The 16014-nt window shown below is 36.7% G+C and overlaps 2 protein-coding genes across 3 annotated transcripts; both read left to right on the top strand.

Moving 5' to 3' along the window:
• The first annotated feature begins 1895 nt into the window (after positions 1-1895).
• LOC147544301 (E3 ubiquitin-protein ligase SINAT2-like) lies at positions 1896-6087 on the top strand. Of its 2 annotated transcripts, none has more exons than XM_086632536.1 (4): positions 1896-2126; positions 2869-3296; positions 3977-4363; positions 5543-6087. In XM_086632536.1, the coding sequence occupies exons 2-4, from the start codon at positions 3084-3086 to the stop codon at positions 5861-5863; spliced, it is 921 nt and encodes a 306-aa protein (XP_086488662.1). In that variant the 5' UTR covers positions 1896-2126; positions 2869-3083; the 3' UTR covers positions 5864-6087. The 2 variants fall into 2 exon arrangements, with proteins under 2 accessions (XP_086488662.1, XP_086488663.1); XM_086632537.1 differs by having other exon boundaries at positions 1938-2126; positions 2875-3296.
• Positions 6088-6188: 101 nt separating this feature from the next.
• On the top strand, positions 6189-15088 carry LOC147544300 (uncharacterized). The gene is made up of 22 exons (XM_086632535.1): positions 6189-7469; positions 7559-7627; positions 7903-8037; positions 8473-8590; positions 8808-8890; positions 9525-9620; positions 10008-10179; positions 10250-10392; positions 10477-10563; positions 10854-11039; positions 11129-11296; positions 11395-11515; positions 11621-11690; positions 11862-11949; positions 12051-12171; positions 12462-12655; positions 12878-12986; positions 13090-13242; positions 13326-13428; positions 13752-13925; positions 14389-14534; positions 14710-15088. The coding sequence occupies exons 1-22, from the start codon at positions 7233-7235 to the stop codon at positions 14898-14900; spliced, it is 2964 nt and encodes a 987-aa protein (XP_086488661.1). The 5' UTR covers positions 6189-7232; the 3' UTR covers positions 14901-15088.
• The last annotated feature ends 926 nt before the right edge of the window (positions 15089-16014 follow it).

The following is a 16014-nucleotide window of genomic DNA, read 5'->3' as shown; positions in this document are numbered from 1 at the left end:
GCTAGATAGTAAAAGAAAGAAAAAGGAAAAGAAAGAGTGAAGGGAGGAGAAGAGAGGAAAGAAGAGACAAAAATAATGATGGTTGAAGGTGATGGAATGAGGAGAATAAAGATTATAAAAAAAATATTGAAGGTCACTGATAATGATCGTTTCCAGTAACCATTGTCGGCGTAGATAAAAAGTGGTGGTAGAGTTCTGGAGAATAGAAAAAGAAAAAGAAAAATACTTCACTCAAAATGGTTTCCCTCTAACAATTAGAAAAAAAAAGAGTCGATTAAAGTCAGGGTCGGCCCTGACTTTTTGGTGGCCCGAAGCGAACTAAAAAATGTGGCCCTTATACTATATGCAAGTCAAAACTCATATTTATCATAGAAACATTATTAGTATCATAAAAAAAATTATTATGTGTACAACAGACATAAGATTTCCTAAACTTCAAATTTAGAGAAACTTATTTGTGCATATGCAACTGTAACAGGTAAAGCTAGCGAAAACTGTAAGCAATCCATGCTCCTGGATAAAAGTCTACCATATCAGAGTTTAACTTATTTCGAAATTAAATATACGAGCAGCGTCCTATCATACTTATCACCATCGATAACAAAAAGAGTATAATATGCACGATAACCGTGTAGCATATTTTTCCAAAGAAAAATCAAAATTAATAATTCTTGTGAAACCATATATTCTAAGAAACTAATTTATACCCAAATTAGAGAGATTTTTCTTAAAAGAAAGTAAGTCAGATCTTATTACATTATAAATCGATTAATGATTGATCTACAAAAAAATTCATTACATACTATTTACTTACGCATATAACGTACCAAATTAAGAGTTGGCTATTAATTCCACGATCATGAATTAGGTATTTAACTTGTTGATCATGGAAGATTGGTGATTCAATGAGCTCAAGCTCATAGAGTGAGTTATGAGCTTGAGCCCTTTTATGACCTATGATCATTGGAGACAACCTATGATCATGAATCTAGGACAAACTCATGAAACTCATATTGTTTTAGGAAAACTCATTCATATATTTGGTTAGGTCATTCATGGTAACCAGAATGAATTAGATAACTGTCATAATTAAATTTGTGAAATTGGTCTTGGTCATGTAGATGAAAACATTTTTTTTTTGTTGAACTATGTAGATGAAAACATGAACAACAACTAATTATAATTATGCATATTCATAACTTGGGTATGGCAGGACACCATGAAATGTTTTGAATTGGAAAGGTAAGAAGATATCAAGACATTTTTAGAACACCCACCAAAGAACAAGATGAAAGCACTATTCCTAAGGTTATTAATTATAAACATGAGGGCCAAATTTCATAGTTGGTCACAACGAGGGCCAAATTTTATTGTTGGTTAAACACTAGGGGCCTTATTTGAATCAACCACAAATGAAATGGTGGGCCCGTAACAACAACTTGGATTTAAAGTGCCCGTCATGTCATCGTGTTGTCTGTTTTTTGACCTGGGTTAGTTTTTCTTTTATAGGCACTTATAAGATACTGCCTTGTTGAAGTTTACTAAAATGTGGCCCTTAAAATTGGGTGGCCCAAAGCGAGGGGCACCCCTGATTAAAGTTGACCAATTTTTGAGAAAGTCTTTGCATCAAAGTCTCGCTTTGAGCCAGGGACGCCCCTGATTAAAGTTGACCAATTTTTGAGAAAGTCTTTGCACCCCAGATACTTCTTTTATTTCCCGAAAAGATTTAGTGAAGATTCCTTTTTAGTGTTTTTTTGTTGCCAACCATTTGGATGTTTTGTGAGTGCGAATAACCGTGAGTGTGTCAGTTAAAAACGGCAAGTGTATATAACAAAACTCTATAATGTGTCTCACACTCTCACATATGGATCATTGTTGACGATTTCTAAAAAAGTGTGGATTGAATGGTCAAAGTCAATAAACCAGACCACAGTGAAACAGAGAGACCCAATAATTTTGCCTCAAACCACCATATCCCCCCGCATTACCTCTCTCTCTAAACTCTCTGAAATTATCAAAAACCAGACTCCGGAATTTTCAAATTGCCGCACGCTTTACCCCGACCAATACACCAGAATACTAGGGCTTTCTGCTTGGATTTATCCTCTCATTATCTATCGAGCGAGGTGATGATTCTTCTCTCTCTCTCTATAACTTGTTTTCTTTAGTTTCAGCTACACAAACAGAGATCCTATTTTTCTGGTTAGTTTGAAAATTACCTATGTAAATATATAGTAGTTGATAGTTCTATTTTGATATCGATTCTTTTCTATATTTGCTGTTCTTCGGAAGATCGTAGTATCTGGTATTATATTGTGCTTCTAAACTTTTTGTTGTTTTTTGGCTGGTTAGGGTTTTGAATTTGATCTTAAATTTTCTTTGGTGTAAAATTATACTTTTGAGCAACTCGTGAAGTGAGTGTTGTTCTTGGTTTAGTGTAAAAGTTAGTGCCAATTATATTTGAATCTTGTAGATTTATGCATGTAAAAGCCCTATTTGAATTGAATTGAATATACTTTCAGATTTCAGATGAACACCAAAACCCACTTCATAGATTTTACTGTTTCATGGTATATACCAATTATAAATACAAGTTTTACTATTTTAGATTCTTATGATATGTTCTATAGTTTTGGGTTTCTTTCGATGGTTTTCTTAAATATATCAGGACTAAACTGGTAACCATTAACTTATTCTTACAATGATATCCACTTCGCTTTGTGTACCTCTAAGCATAAACCTGTTCTTCGATCTTCTTTTTCGTCTCTTATTAGTGGATTGTTGATCCTAAATTTAGAAATGCATGTAAACATACTTCAATTGTTATTACTTCACTTCCCTGTGGCTGATAGGAGATATGCTTTGCAGTTGCAGATGAGGAATTTTGAAGCCCCTGTTGGAGTTATTGGTAAATAAGCATGTACGGTGGAAATCCATAATTGTGTCGTAGTTCACTTCATGATCGAATGAAGATTTCTTCTATAAACAAGTCAAACACCTGAATTTCTGTTTAGTGGTTTGGAATTTGTAACATAAAGTAGCTGATTCGCTGACAGGATTTTGAAATCCAATTCAGAGTTAAAATGGCTCCAGCAAACACCATATTCAAGGAGGTTCCGGAATCTCAGACAATTGAAACAGAACTGTCTACAACAAATGAAGAACCGACTAGTTCCCATCGTAGTAAGTTTTCCAGTTCGTCTAGTTTTAAAGCTGGAATATCATCTACTACTGGTGTTCATGAGCTTCTCGAGTGCCCTGTTTGCACCGATTCAATGTATCCACCCATACACCAGGTACACTTACAAGATGGGACAATGAAAAATTTACAAGTTCTTGCTATACTCTTTAGAGTATTGCTTTGTCATCGGAATAAATTGTTCTCCATTTTTAGGCATTCCTTGGCTTTAGTATTTTGCTTCTTTCCTCTATGGCTTGATAAGTGTGATTTTTATAATATTGCCTTTTTAGGCATATCTTCTTTCTCTTTTTACTTTTTGTATTTAATGCATCCTGATGCTTTCACCAAAATTTCTTATTTTTGGTTCTTAATTAATGACCTGAAAACTAAACTTTCAAAAATGAGGATCCACTCCAGATATCTGCTTTGCAGTTAGTAACTTATTAATATGTGAAGAAATGTTTAGTTTCAATTAAGAATATTTAAAACTACATTCAAAATTATGTAACTGAATAGACAGATACAATTTGCTGTAAAAACCTCTTTATCAGTTTTTCTTTTCTCATCTCGGGCTCTGTGATGATTGTATTGGGCAACTTGTTGAAGGGAATAACCTAGAAAACATGATATTTTGGTATCTTTAATTTCCAATTGTGTCAATTTAGTTAAAAAGATATGTCCTATTAGATTAGCTCCTTCAACCAATCCAGTTTCATTATGTTTCACATACGATTCCCATGAAGCAGTTTTGTGTCGCTATCTTAATATATTATTCAAAATTGTTGTCATATGCAGTGCCCAAATGGCCACACACTCTGCTCAAATTGTAAAGCGAGAGTACAAAATCACTGTCCTACCTGTCGATATGAGCTAGGGAACATTAGATGCCTAGCTTTAGAGAAAGTGGCAGAGTCCCTTGAACTTCCTTGCCGATATCAAGACTATGGGTGCCAAGGCGTGTTTTTATATTATGTGAAGTGGAAGCATGAACAGACCTGCATTTTCAGGCCATATAATTGCCCCTATGCAGGCTCAGAATGCCTTGTCACTGGTGATATCCCTACACTTGTAGCTCACTTGAAAAATGATCATAAGGTGGACATGCATGATGGATGCACATTCAACCATCGATATGTCAAAGCCAACCCGCAAGATGTTGAGAATGCTACATGGATGCTCACAGTAAGTAATTTCTTTCTACATTCCTATTTTCTCTTCTTTATTTGAGTGCAGTAACAAAAAAAACGGCGAATTGTTTGAGCAGGATCTTGCTCACACACTTGTATTGTGGGTGACCAAAACCATACAATTCAAGTGGGTGAATAGTAATTGTTAACAACTTGACTCCCCGATCCTTTGACCTTGATAGCCCACGGTGCTCACATACCTATAAATGGGTGAACAAAATCTTAGTCCTATGGTTTATATGCTAGAAGCAAGCAGGTGTGGCGAGCTATATGTTGATCTTGGTAAAATAGCTTGTCTATGTATTTGCACCTGCCTGTCATCTGATAAAACTGTATACGGGGCGTGGTCATAGCAATTACTGAAGTAAAATTAATTTTAAGGCAAGAGATCAACTCATATTAAGGTTTCTGCTCGAGTACTTCTATGCTAGTACCTGCAGCTGTATGTATACTTATGGAAGAAATTTTATCATGAGTCAATTTTATTATGAACTCAGTTTACTTGCACGGAGAGAACCATAGTTTGTTTAAAAGAAACTATTTTGACTAATGCGGGTGAAGAATGCTTCTTTTGATCTGAAGGGACTTAATCAGGAATTCTGCTGTCCCATTGACCAATCACATGGTGGGATCGTCCTGAAACGTACTAGACCTGACATAACAATATCGAAACGCGTTTTTTGTTTGTCTAAATAAACTGGAGGGTGAAAGCCTCACCTCCTCAGTCAACTTTAGGAGTGAAAGAGGCCCAAGACCACCCAACACTGGTATGAAATCTCAGGAAATTACAAGTCTTGATCCAGGTTATGAAACTTATAAGCCAATCTGTGAATGTTACAATATCCTAATCGGCCGTGGAAGAGGCAGGTAGTCAGTTCATAAGTGAGGAAGAACCCTCACTTTTACAGCTAGCTTTTGGGATGAGAGAGGCCCAATACCACCAGAGATGTACAGATTTTCCTTGTCATGCAATAAATGATTGCAAGCATTTTTTGCATAGTTTTAAGTTCAAGCATAGCCAAAGACGAGCAAGATAATATTTGGTTAAAGTAGTGATATTTCGTGCATCGGTACTGCATTTCCTTTTATGTTAATCACAAAACACGATTACCTCCTTTGGCAATTCAACTGATCTCTATTTATTTTGTTCTGCCATTCACAAATTTGACTGCAGGTTTTTAATTGCTTTGGGCAACATTTCTGCCTCCACTTTGAGGCTTTTCTACTAGGAATGTCTCCGGTTTATATGGCATTCTTGAGATTTATGGGAGACGATAGTGAGGCTAAGAACTTCAGCTACAGTCTTGAAGTAGGTGGGAACGGGCGGAAGCTTACATGGCAGGGAGTTCCAAGGAGCATCAGGGACAGTCACAGGAAGGTTCGCGATAGTTATGATGGGTTAGTTATTCATCGAAATATGGCTCTTTTCTTCTCAGGTGGCAGCAGGCAGGAACTAAAACTCCGTGTGACAGGTAGAATATGGAAAGAACAATAAGTCGGTAAAATGAATTTGTCGATTCAACATTGATGATTATATCATACAGGTCAACAAAAGTAAACTCCCACGACATGCTGTTATTTGTCTCTGTTGTTTGTTTTTTACTGTGAATAAATTGAAGATCTTATCAGTTGTTTTTAGTATGTAAATTCCATGAACTTTGTATGGTTAAACACAATTAAGTGGTTGTTATGTTTAAGTTGATTAATTCGGCTGGCTAATATCTGGTTAATTACAGATTATAATCTGTTTGAAGTGATTTGATGTATGTTGACTGTGGGGAGATTTGTGTATGTATAACTGTGAGTAGCACTGTGAGTAGCACAAGTTCTTCCCCTTAGGTTGGTGGGAGCTTATGGATCCGTAGAGCCTAATCGATGTACTGATGAAACTACTAACCAGTTGTTACACTTCCTCTCCCTTCTCTTTGTCACTCTCTTCAATTTCTCTCTCATTAGTTGTTTTTCCATAATCATAAGTTACGATCATCGAGAGCATTTGTCAATCATTAGTTCGAAAAATATCAAATTTTTAAGAAGAGAAGTCTGCACTTTGTTCTGAAAAAAATAAAATAAGGCCATGGCCATCTTCAGACCCACTACCCATACCACCATTATCATTATTCCCAAATAAAATAAGATATAAATATAGTTCTTGACTTTCAAATAAAATATAGTTATTGACTTAGACCCCAATACTTGAATATGTTAATGGAGATTAGTTTCTGCTGTTAACCCTTTCCATGGTTCTCATTTTCAGGAGCCTCTACTTTCTTGATCTTCTTTATTTTGTCTTGTTTTTAGCTTAATTTCTCCGTTGATTAATTGGGTTTGAACACATTTGGATTGCTTTATTCTTATCTTGCTTTTCATTAATTTGTGATATTGATCCACTTTGGTTAAAATGAGATTACCTTCTTAGTTGACTTTTCTACTTCAGAGCCTTGATTCATCCTATAGCTTCTCTCAATACAGTTACGATTAAGAACCTGTATCTCTATGAATTTAAGTAGGAAGTCAGTTTAGCACAACTGCAACAATTTTACGGAGCCGGAACCAGTACCCAGTTCTGGAGTTCTTATGCAATTTAAGTGTGATCTTAACATTCTTTCATATCTCTAAGTTAACCTTACATCGTATGCATCCGGTGAACACACTGCCCAGGGAACTAGTAGAGTGCATTACGAGAGTCGGACATTTTGGTATTAAAAGATAATATCTTATATCATATTAACTTCTCTTTGTAGTCAATTACACAACAAGAGTTCACATAATTTTCTAATACAAATCGTGGTATTCCTTCCAGTAGATCTGTGTAAAACTGTCTACAGTTGTGACAAGTACTAGAAGCTTTTTGTAACTCAAAAATGGCTGGATATGAGGTACCAATGATCTCGTCCGGAAAAATGGTCTTTGAACCAATCTTGGAGGAAGGAGTTTTTAGATTCGATTGTTCTCGAACAGATAAAGATAAAACGTATCATCCAAGTCTTTCTTTTACTAATTCTGAAGCTAGGGACAGACCAATCGATGTTCACAATTTGCAACCTGTGTATATACCCTCTTTTGAGCACAGCCATGGTCAACAGACGACATATTTTGAGGTTAGTGATGTCGCTTATTTGTTTTACTCTATCGATTTCGTTTTCACGTTTCTTATTATCAAGTTTGTTTCGTTTGTCTCTCAATTAAGTTTCCCATTGGAACATCTTTTTATGGAACTGGGGAAGTCAGTGGAGAGCTTGAGCGGACTGGGAAAAGAGTAAGTTCATTTTTTTGTTCTCTCATATTAGTTTAGTTACTTTGTCTTCTGCGGATCATATTCGCCGAGCAATGGCTTTACCAAAATTATCACAAGCTTTTAGCAACAGTTTTATTGCATTAAGTGTGATAATAAAGAATGAGCTTTACGTGTGCTGAAAGTTACACCAAAATAGCGTCACAAATTGTTCAAACTATCATTTAGGTAGATCCATTGGCAATCTATATCTGCACCTTTTGTACCTCATGTAACAAAATGAAGTTAAATAATAACAGGTAGTTGCGTGGAACGATGCATGGGGGTATGCAACTGGGACTACATCCTTGTACCAGTCACATCCTTGGGTGTTAGCTATTCTTCCAAATGGGGAGGCATTCGGAGTTCTTGCTGACACAACACGAAGTTGCGAGGTCTAGTACTTATGCTTTTACGTTGTCCCGATTCTCATGATCATTGATGTTCGATTAGGCTATATTACAGTTAACACTGCCCAGAACCAACACTTACTGAAACCAGCTGGTTCGGTTGTTCGTGGTTGGCGTAGTACTCAATAGGTGGATCAGAAACGAGATATAATTCCAGGAAACCACAACCAGATGGTTTCAATCCTGGTGGTTTTTCTAGTACCCAATTAAATTGGAACTGGATATAACTACCCATAACTTTTTTTTAATGGTTTCGGTTCTTGGTGAATGGTGGTTGTTCTAGTACTCAAATAGGCTGAGTCGGAACCGGGATATAATCAATTTGAGTTCTAACCGATTCTTGTCGAATGGTTCCGTTCGTGTAATATGGAAGTACTTAGAGATAAAAACAGTTAACCTCCACACATTTTTGTTAAACAGATAGATTTAAGCAAGGAATCAGTGATGAAATTTTCAGCTTCAGCTTCATTTCCTGTTATTACATTTGGTCCATTTACCTCGCCAAGTGCAGTTCTGATATCTCTATCACATGCAATCGGTTAGTTCTTAACCCCAGCTTAATCTTATACATATGTTGGACAAACTGCATCTTTTTATTTGTAACCGTAACTTCAACTATTTTGTAACACCCACCCTAGATAGTGTTTCAAAATTCAAAATCTAAGTATAAAAGTTATTATGAGTAATACTAGACATGGATTTCGGTTCGAATATCGGCGTGACTGCATGATTCTCTATGTTTCTGTTACATTCAGGTACCATATTTATGCCTCCAAAGTGGTCTCTAGGTTATCATCAATGTCGTTATAGCTACGACTCAGATGAAAAAGTTCTTAAAGTAAGTGGTTATTTTTTCTTATTGTCTCGATCTGATTCTCCTGATTGACATATCTTTGTTTAACTAGCCTGAGTTTGACTTCTTTTGGCCAAGGTCAATAGTCATCAATGTTTGAAAAAACTGCTGAGGCGTATGCCTTGAAGCGTGCATCGAGGCAAGGCTGTCACGAGGCGTACGTATTTCAGAACATTATACTATTGAGAAGAAGAACTCTTTAGAGTCAGACTTCAGAGATCTAAATGCAAAAAATGAAAACACCACCTACTACATTATCTTTTGTTGGCAAAGAATAGACACCGAAAAACTAGAAATTGGTCTAGAACCATGTAAGACGGTTAAGTTTTTCATAAACTTACCGCCTATTACTATGCAAATTGTTAGTTGCTTACTTAAGCTAATCATGGAAATTGTAATTCCAAACTTAGGCAAACTGTCTTTTGTATAGTAGTTAGTACAAAAAAGGACTAAGTAGTCCAAGTTGATGAAGAGAATCTTGGGAAGGTACTCGAATGTGTAAACGATGGATAAGCAAAGTCGAAATTATTTGTTTGGTGATGGACAAACAAAGTACTTAGTTTTGTCGCTTCTACCTATTCCAAGCTTTTCTTTCTATTCATATATCTTTGAACATCAGGTTGCAAATACCTTCAGAGAGAAAGGGATACCTTGTGACGTCATATGGATGGACATTGATTACATGGATGGCTTCCGCTGCTTCACTTTTGACAAAGTATGTTACATTCCTCCTGCTCGCACATGATTTTAGTTTACTTTCTTGATATTAGCCTTACATAGAGGTGGGAATTAGTTCGTCAGTCCGCAACCTCCCTCATTTATCCACATCTGTCGTCGGTCACGGGTAACAAAAGCCTAAACTAAGCAGACTCCCACCTCCAGAATTTGAGCTACACTAACAGGCTGGACCAGTAACCTACATTCCTTTGACAAGGTAATCTTGTCAAAAGAAACCCATTTTAAGACAGGTTTCAGCCGTGACTTATACAGAATTTCTCGTTAGATTCTGATACATGAGAACCGGATTACAGTACTAGTATAATGTTATTCTTACCAAAATGACTTGAGAGTAAAACTTTCTTTGTCTCTCTCACACTTTCAGGAGCATTTTTCTGAACCAAAAGTGCTGGTGAATGATCTTCATGATAATGGGTTCAAAGCAATATGGATGCTTGATCCAGGGATTAAACACGAAGAAGGTTACTTCGTATATGATTCCGGTTCTGAAATCGACATTTGGATCAAAAAATCAGATGGACAACAACCTTTTGTTGGTGAGTTCTTGATGTTTCTTGACACATTTCTTTATTTTTCTTTACGATATTCTTCTTATTGCTTCAACAGGGGAAGTATGGCCTGGTTCTTGTGTATTTCCTGACTTTACCCAAGAGAAAGCTCGATTATGGTGGGCTAATCTAGTTAAGAACTTCGTTACGAACGGTGTAGATGGACTGTGGAATGACATGAATGAGCCTGCTGTTTTCAAGGTATATATCATCTCATTTCTAGCTCCCTCTCTTTCTCTCCATTTGGTTTTGGTCTAAATTTTGATGTTCCTACTTCCTACGCAGACTGATACACTGACTATGCCTGATGACAACATTCACAGCGGAGACACCAAACTTGGTGGTCGACAAAATCATTCTCATTATCACAACGTAATTTTCCTTATACCTTCATATTATATGATAGTAACCACTTTCTCTGTAAATGTGTCGTTATTTTCGAGAGGCACTGGAAAGTTTAATCACTTAATTGTGCATGTCTAAACCCTCGAAGCGTTAGAGACGCAGAGTGACAGAGCGAGAAGCTACAAATGTTATATATCAAATAACTATGCGCGTCTTCGACTGGGTTCTGATATAGAAATTTTGATTCTTGTTTTTCGTTTTCATACTGAGGTTGAAGTCATGTTATGGTCTAACGGAACTTGATTTATCACTTGTAGGTCTATGGGATGCTGATGGCTAGATCAACTTTAGAAGGAATGAAATTAGCAAATGAGAAAAAGCGCCCATTTGTCCTAACCAGGGCTGGCTTCATAGGTAGCCAAAGGTATGCTGCAACATGGACTGGGGATAACCTGTCCAACTGGGAACACCTCCACGAGAGTATATCTATGGTTCTTCAATTGGTAAGATTTTCCTACAGGATTCTCCTAAATACTTTAGGCTGTAATTCATTTCCTCTGATGAAGTCGGAAAACTCGGATCTTTTGTTCAGGGTTTGAGTGGTCAGCCACTATCTGGTCCTGATATTGGTGGATTTATTGGTAATGCAACACCAAAGCTTTTTGCAAGATGGATGGGTATAGGCGCTATGCTTCCCTTTTGTCGTGGCCATTCTGAAAAGGATACTCTTGATCATGAGCCATGGTCTTTCGGAGATGAGGTTTTGCTTTTTTCCTCTTCGAAGATGATTTCTTTAAAGATATAGTAAATCAAATTGAACTGATCTTGATTCCGTAGATACATTCTTTTGGTTCGTAGTGCGAAGAAGTTTGTCGATTGGCGTTGATGAGACGGTACCGTTTGATACCTCATATATATACTCTGTTCTATATGGCTCATACAAAGGGAACTCCTGTTGCCACTCCTACCTTTTTTGCTGGTAAGATTTGTTAGCTAATGAGTAATTCATATCTTTTTTAGTTTGATATAATTTCTTAACTAGTTTTACATGTCTTCGGCTATTGTGTTTTATCGGCTTGTTCAGATCCTAATGATCCCAGATTAAGGACGGTTGAGAATTCCTTCCTGTTGGGACCACTTCTAGTTCAGACGAGGTACAAACTTAAGCACACACTCTATTTCCTTCTGCGTTGAGGGCCGGGGCCACCCAATCAGTTGGACCTATCCATTTTCTTAATGTCATAAATTTCATATCTAGTCAATCAAGTACCAATTTTTTTTTATTCTCTTATCTTTTTCACTATCCTTCTTGGTATGGTCATTAGCACTGTGGCAGATCATGGATCGGATGAGTTGTTGCATGTGCTGCCAAAAGGCATTTGGTTGCAGTTTGATTTCGATGACTCTCATCCCGTGAGTATTAACCACTTATGTCTTGGTTCTCTTTCATGGAGCTGCATTTTATTTCCAATATGATTTTCCTCTTTTATTTGTGGTTTTCTTTGATAATACAGGACTTACCGATTCTCTATCTGCAAGGTGGATCAATAATTCCAACGGGTCATCCTCTGCAACATGTTGGTGAAGCAAATCTAACCGATGACTTAACACTCATTGTAGCTTTAGATGAATATGGTAATATCCTGGGTTACACTTCTACAATATGTTTTAGTTGAATAAGTAGTTTCTATTCGAGAAAATCTCGTATCATCTTGGACAATGATAAAATCGTACGATTCATAATCTGAATCGTACGATTTAAATCAAGTCGTTACAAAAACGTAAGATTTAACCTATTAGTCTACCTATAAAGGAAACCGTTAGTAGGCTAAACCGGCTATAACCCAGTTTCCCTGCTTAGTAGTTCTGCTGGCCCTGATCTTGACGGACATAACGGTTTTACAAGTCGAGTATTTTATGTGAAGGGAAAGCGGAAGGTTCTCTCTTTGAGGATGAAGGTGATGGATATGAGTTCAATGAAGGGGGTTACCTATTGACATATTATGCTGCAGAATATCAATCTTCAGTTGTTACAATAAAGGTTTCAAAATGTGAAGGATCTTGGGCTAGACCAAAACGTCGTTTGCACGTAAAATTGTTGCTTGCCGGAGGTGCTATGGTATGTATACTTATCGTAATTAATAAAATAGTGATTGCTAAATACTCACATATTTCTATTTCATTATTGTCGTTTCAAATGTGAGGAACATGAAGTTTCTTTCCACCTAAATAATGAAATGTTTCAACGAAAAAATATGATTCGACAAAACTTTGTTAGGAATGAGTAAGAAAAGTTCAATATGGAGATTAATCCCGTTTTCTTAATACCCACTTTGGAAAGGTCGATGCATGGGGAGTAGATGGAGAAATTCTGGAAATTAGAATGCCATCAAATACTGAAATTTCCAAACTTGTAGCCATAAGCGAAGAGCAGTACAAGAACTGTTCAGGTAATGTTTACACTCTATATGTACGTTGTGTGTAATTTAAATATAAAGAAAATAAATGAACTCATCTCGATCTTGTCTGAGTAGCTTTAATCATCGAATGCAGAAACTGCTAAACGAATTCCAGATAGAGAGGATGAGGTTTCTGAACATAACGAAATGCTAAGGACTCCATCGGAACTGAGAAGTAGTGATTGGGTTCTTAAAGTAGTGCCTTGGATTGGGGGTAGAATGATTTCTATGCATCATATTCCTTCAGGTAGTTGTATTTTCATGGTAATGTGCATTATGGTCTCGAGACTTGGTCCTCGCTATCCTTCTCTTTTAATGCCTTTTCTGTAGGAACTGAATGGCTCCAGAGCAAGGTCGACGAAGGTGGATATGAAGAATATAGCGGCATTGAAAACAAGTCTTCTAGGTGTTATGAGGAGTACGATATTATTGAGTGAGTTGATAGACTAATTTGAGTAGAATTACATTTATTTTTTAACAAATAGAAGAAATTAACAAAGAAACAAAAATAGGGAGTAGAAGAGAGGGTAGGAGGAACATTTGAGTAGAATTACATTTATTTTTTAACAAATAGAAGAAAATTAACCAAGAAACAAAAATAGGGAGTAGAAGAGAGGGTAGGAGGAAGAACTAAGTTGAGTACTCCAAACGCGGGGTAGGGCTAGAGCTACCTTAACCGGGAGCGGCGCAAGTACCTTGTGCAATATAATTTCTCTTCTGCAGTTCTTACTTTGTTTCTTGTTATTGTTGTTGCAGGACAAAGAATGAGAAGGGAGGAGAGAATGAGTCTCTTACCATGGAAGGTGACATTGGTGGTGGCTTAGTTTTTCAGAGGAAGATATCAATATCGGAAAACGATTCCAGTGTTATCCGAATTGACTCTGGCATTATGGCTCAAAATCTTGCTGCTGTTTCTGGTGGATATTCAAGGTTATACATATAATTGATATTTTAAATTTGTGCAACAAAACTATTTCTAGTTTCATGTTAACTATCTTGACAAGACGGCAACCATATAACTAAGAAACAATCTTATTGAAAGTTTTATTTTCGGACACCCAATAGAAAGAAATTCAAGAACTTTCTTGCTTGCTACTGGTTAAAGAAGTGGCTTGAATACGGGCCAATCTCAAACCCTTAATGCGACCCAGAACATCTACTTCGTGCTATCCTAGTCTTAAGAGGGCGGTTATCAAGGTGAAAATCATGATTTTTTCTTTGCCATTCTCGCTGTGGATTACGTATTTACGACTAATCCACGTAATCTCATGTGTTTCTCTTCGGTGATAGGTTATATATAATGTTTCTCCTCTAATTTCTTATGATAAATTATACTAACATTAGTTAATGCGGTTAATGTGTTTACTCTTATTGTGATTTTCCTATTTTGAAGGTTGGTTTGCTTGAGAGTGCACCCAGTATTTGCAGTTTTACACCCAAAAGATGTTTGTGTAACATTTGTTTCTATCAATGGGTGTAAGCATGAAGTATGGCCAGAATCCAGTGTTCAGGTGTTTGAAGGAGAACTACTGCCTAATGGTACTTCTCATTTGTTTCATTACCATATTTCCAACCAGGACGTTTTTGTGTTCGTGTATTTTAACGAAAAACTAGCAAGAAATAAATTGTTGTAGAATTTGACTTAAACTAGGGTATATAGTGCGTGAATCTAGGCTGTTCATATTAATTATCTTCTCTCTTTTTCTCTTTGCAGGTGCATGGACGCTGGTTGATAGATTTTTAGGGTTGGCATTGGTAAACAAGTTTGATGTGAATGAAGTTCACAAATGTCTGATACATTGGGAAGCGGCAACGGTTTCCATGGAACTGTGCTCTAAAGAGAGAAGAGTCTCAACAGAATCACCTCTCAGAATATCTCATCAGTATGAGGTGAAATCAGAATGACATAATTCTTCATCTTGATGTGTTTGGTTCTCATTGAAGAACTTATTTGATCCGCTCTTGGGAGAGAGCGATAAATGGACTCACTCCTGATGTCTGCATAAATGTCTATTGACAAGCGTCAGTGAAATTGCGAGTTATCTAACTAATTATGAGTATTTAAAAGGTCAAGCAAATTTTACATTCGTGCCTATAATTTCTTTTACGTGCATTATAGGAGCATACAACTGCCTTGGGCGACCACTTAAGAGAAATAAACTACTAGTATAAACTCTCGAGCGATTCTTGACCAAACTCTTTAGCAAATCCTTACAAATCTCAAAGGAAAAGCCTTCGGTTTTAGTCCCGCACACTAAAAGAAAGGCTATATACAACCAACTCCGGACCAACTTTCCTTACTGTGGGGTGAATACACCCAACCCAACGAACTCATAAAGTATGGTCCTTTAACAGTTTAGTCCCACTGTCCCACACTAAGAATTTGTGGAGGAGTCTTTTTTTTTTGGAAAGGGAAATGCATTAAATTTAGAGCGTATTACAATAACGAAAGTAAAAAAGGCAAAGTGCAAAAAACAAAGTAGCAGTACAAAATTACAGAATTGAAGAAATTCATAAATAACTGTGATTTGTAGCGCCTTCTTCGCTCTGCAGATTGCAGGTCTGCTAGCTCAAAATAAAGATAATATGAAACCTGATCTCAAGAGTCCTCCTGGTTGATTGAAAGATGATCTTTGTATCAAACTTCCTGTAACATTGAAGATGGATTTGACAGACACCCAAAGTTCCCCGAAGAAACGAGGATGTCTGCAAGATGGAACCATATGATGATTCCGATATATCCTGCCAGTATTCTCCATATAAAGAGACCATATCCGCTCGAGTTCTACAAAGTAGAATCAGGTCAGACACCTGGAAAATGAGATCGCCTTCATAGCATGAATATAAATACCCAGCTAATCTAACAAATGATCGCAAATGAATTGTGAGGGGTGGAAGTGAAAATGCTAAGGAGATTGGATTAAGAGATAAATCTATTCGAACACCAAAAACAAAATTAATCGACAAACATTGAGCTGAGAGAAGATAAACCGAAAGTGGGCGACGAAGATGGACAAGA

This window comes from Eschscholzia californica, unplaced genomic scaffold, assembly GCF_041429995.1.
Source record: "Eschscholzia californica isolate CP2 unplaced genomic scaffold, dmEscCali1.0.p SCAF_4, whole genome shotgun sequence".
Taxonomy (NCBI): Eukaryota; Viridiplantae; Streptophyta; class Magnoliopsida; order Ranunculales; family Papaveraceae; genus Eschscholzia; species Eschscholzia californica.
This window is presented reverse-complemented; position numbering and strand designations above follow the sequence as displayed.

Excerpts from the sequence above, each read along its gene's own strand:
- LOC147544301 (XM_086632536.1), top strand. The coding sequence starts at position 3,084 with ATGGCTCCAGCAAACACCATATTCAAGGAGGTTCCGGAATCTCAGACA. Across the intron at positions 3,297-3,976 it reads TGTATCCACCCATACACCAG|TGCCCAAATGGCCACACACT; the intron begins GTACACTTACAA and ends TGTCATATGCAG. Across the intron at positions 4,364-5,542 it reads ATGCTACATGGATGCTCACA|GTTTTTAATTGCTTTGGGCA; the intron begins GTAAGTAATTTC and ends ATTTGACTGCAG.
- LOC147544300 (XM_086632535.1), top strand. The coding sequence starts at position 7,233 with ATGGCTGGATATGAGGTACCAATGATCTCGTCCGGAAAAATGGTCTTT. Across the intron at positions 10,180-10,249 it reads TGGACAACAACCTTTTGTTG|GGGAAGTATGGCCTGGTTCT; the intron begins GTGAGTTCTTGA and ends TTGCTTCAACAG. Across the intron at positions 14,535-14,709 it reads AGGAGAACTACTGCCTAATG|GTGCATGGACGCTGGTTGAT; the intron begins GTACTTCTCATT and ends TTCTCTTTGCAG.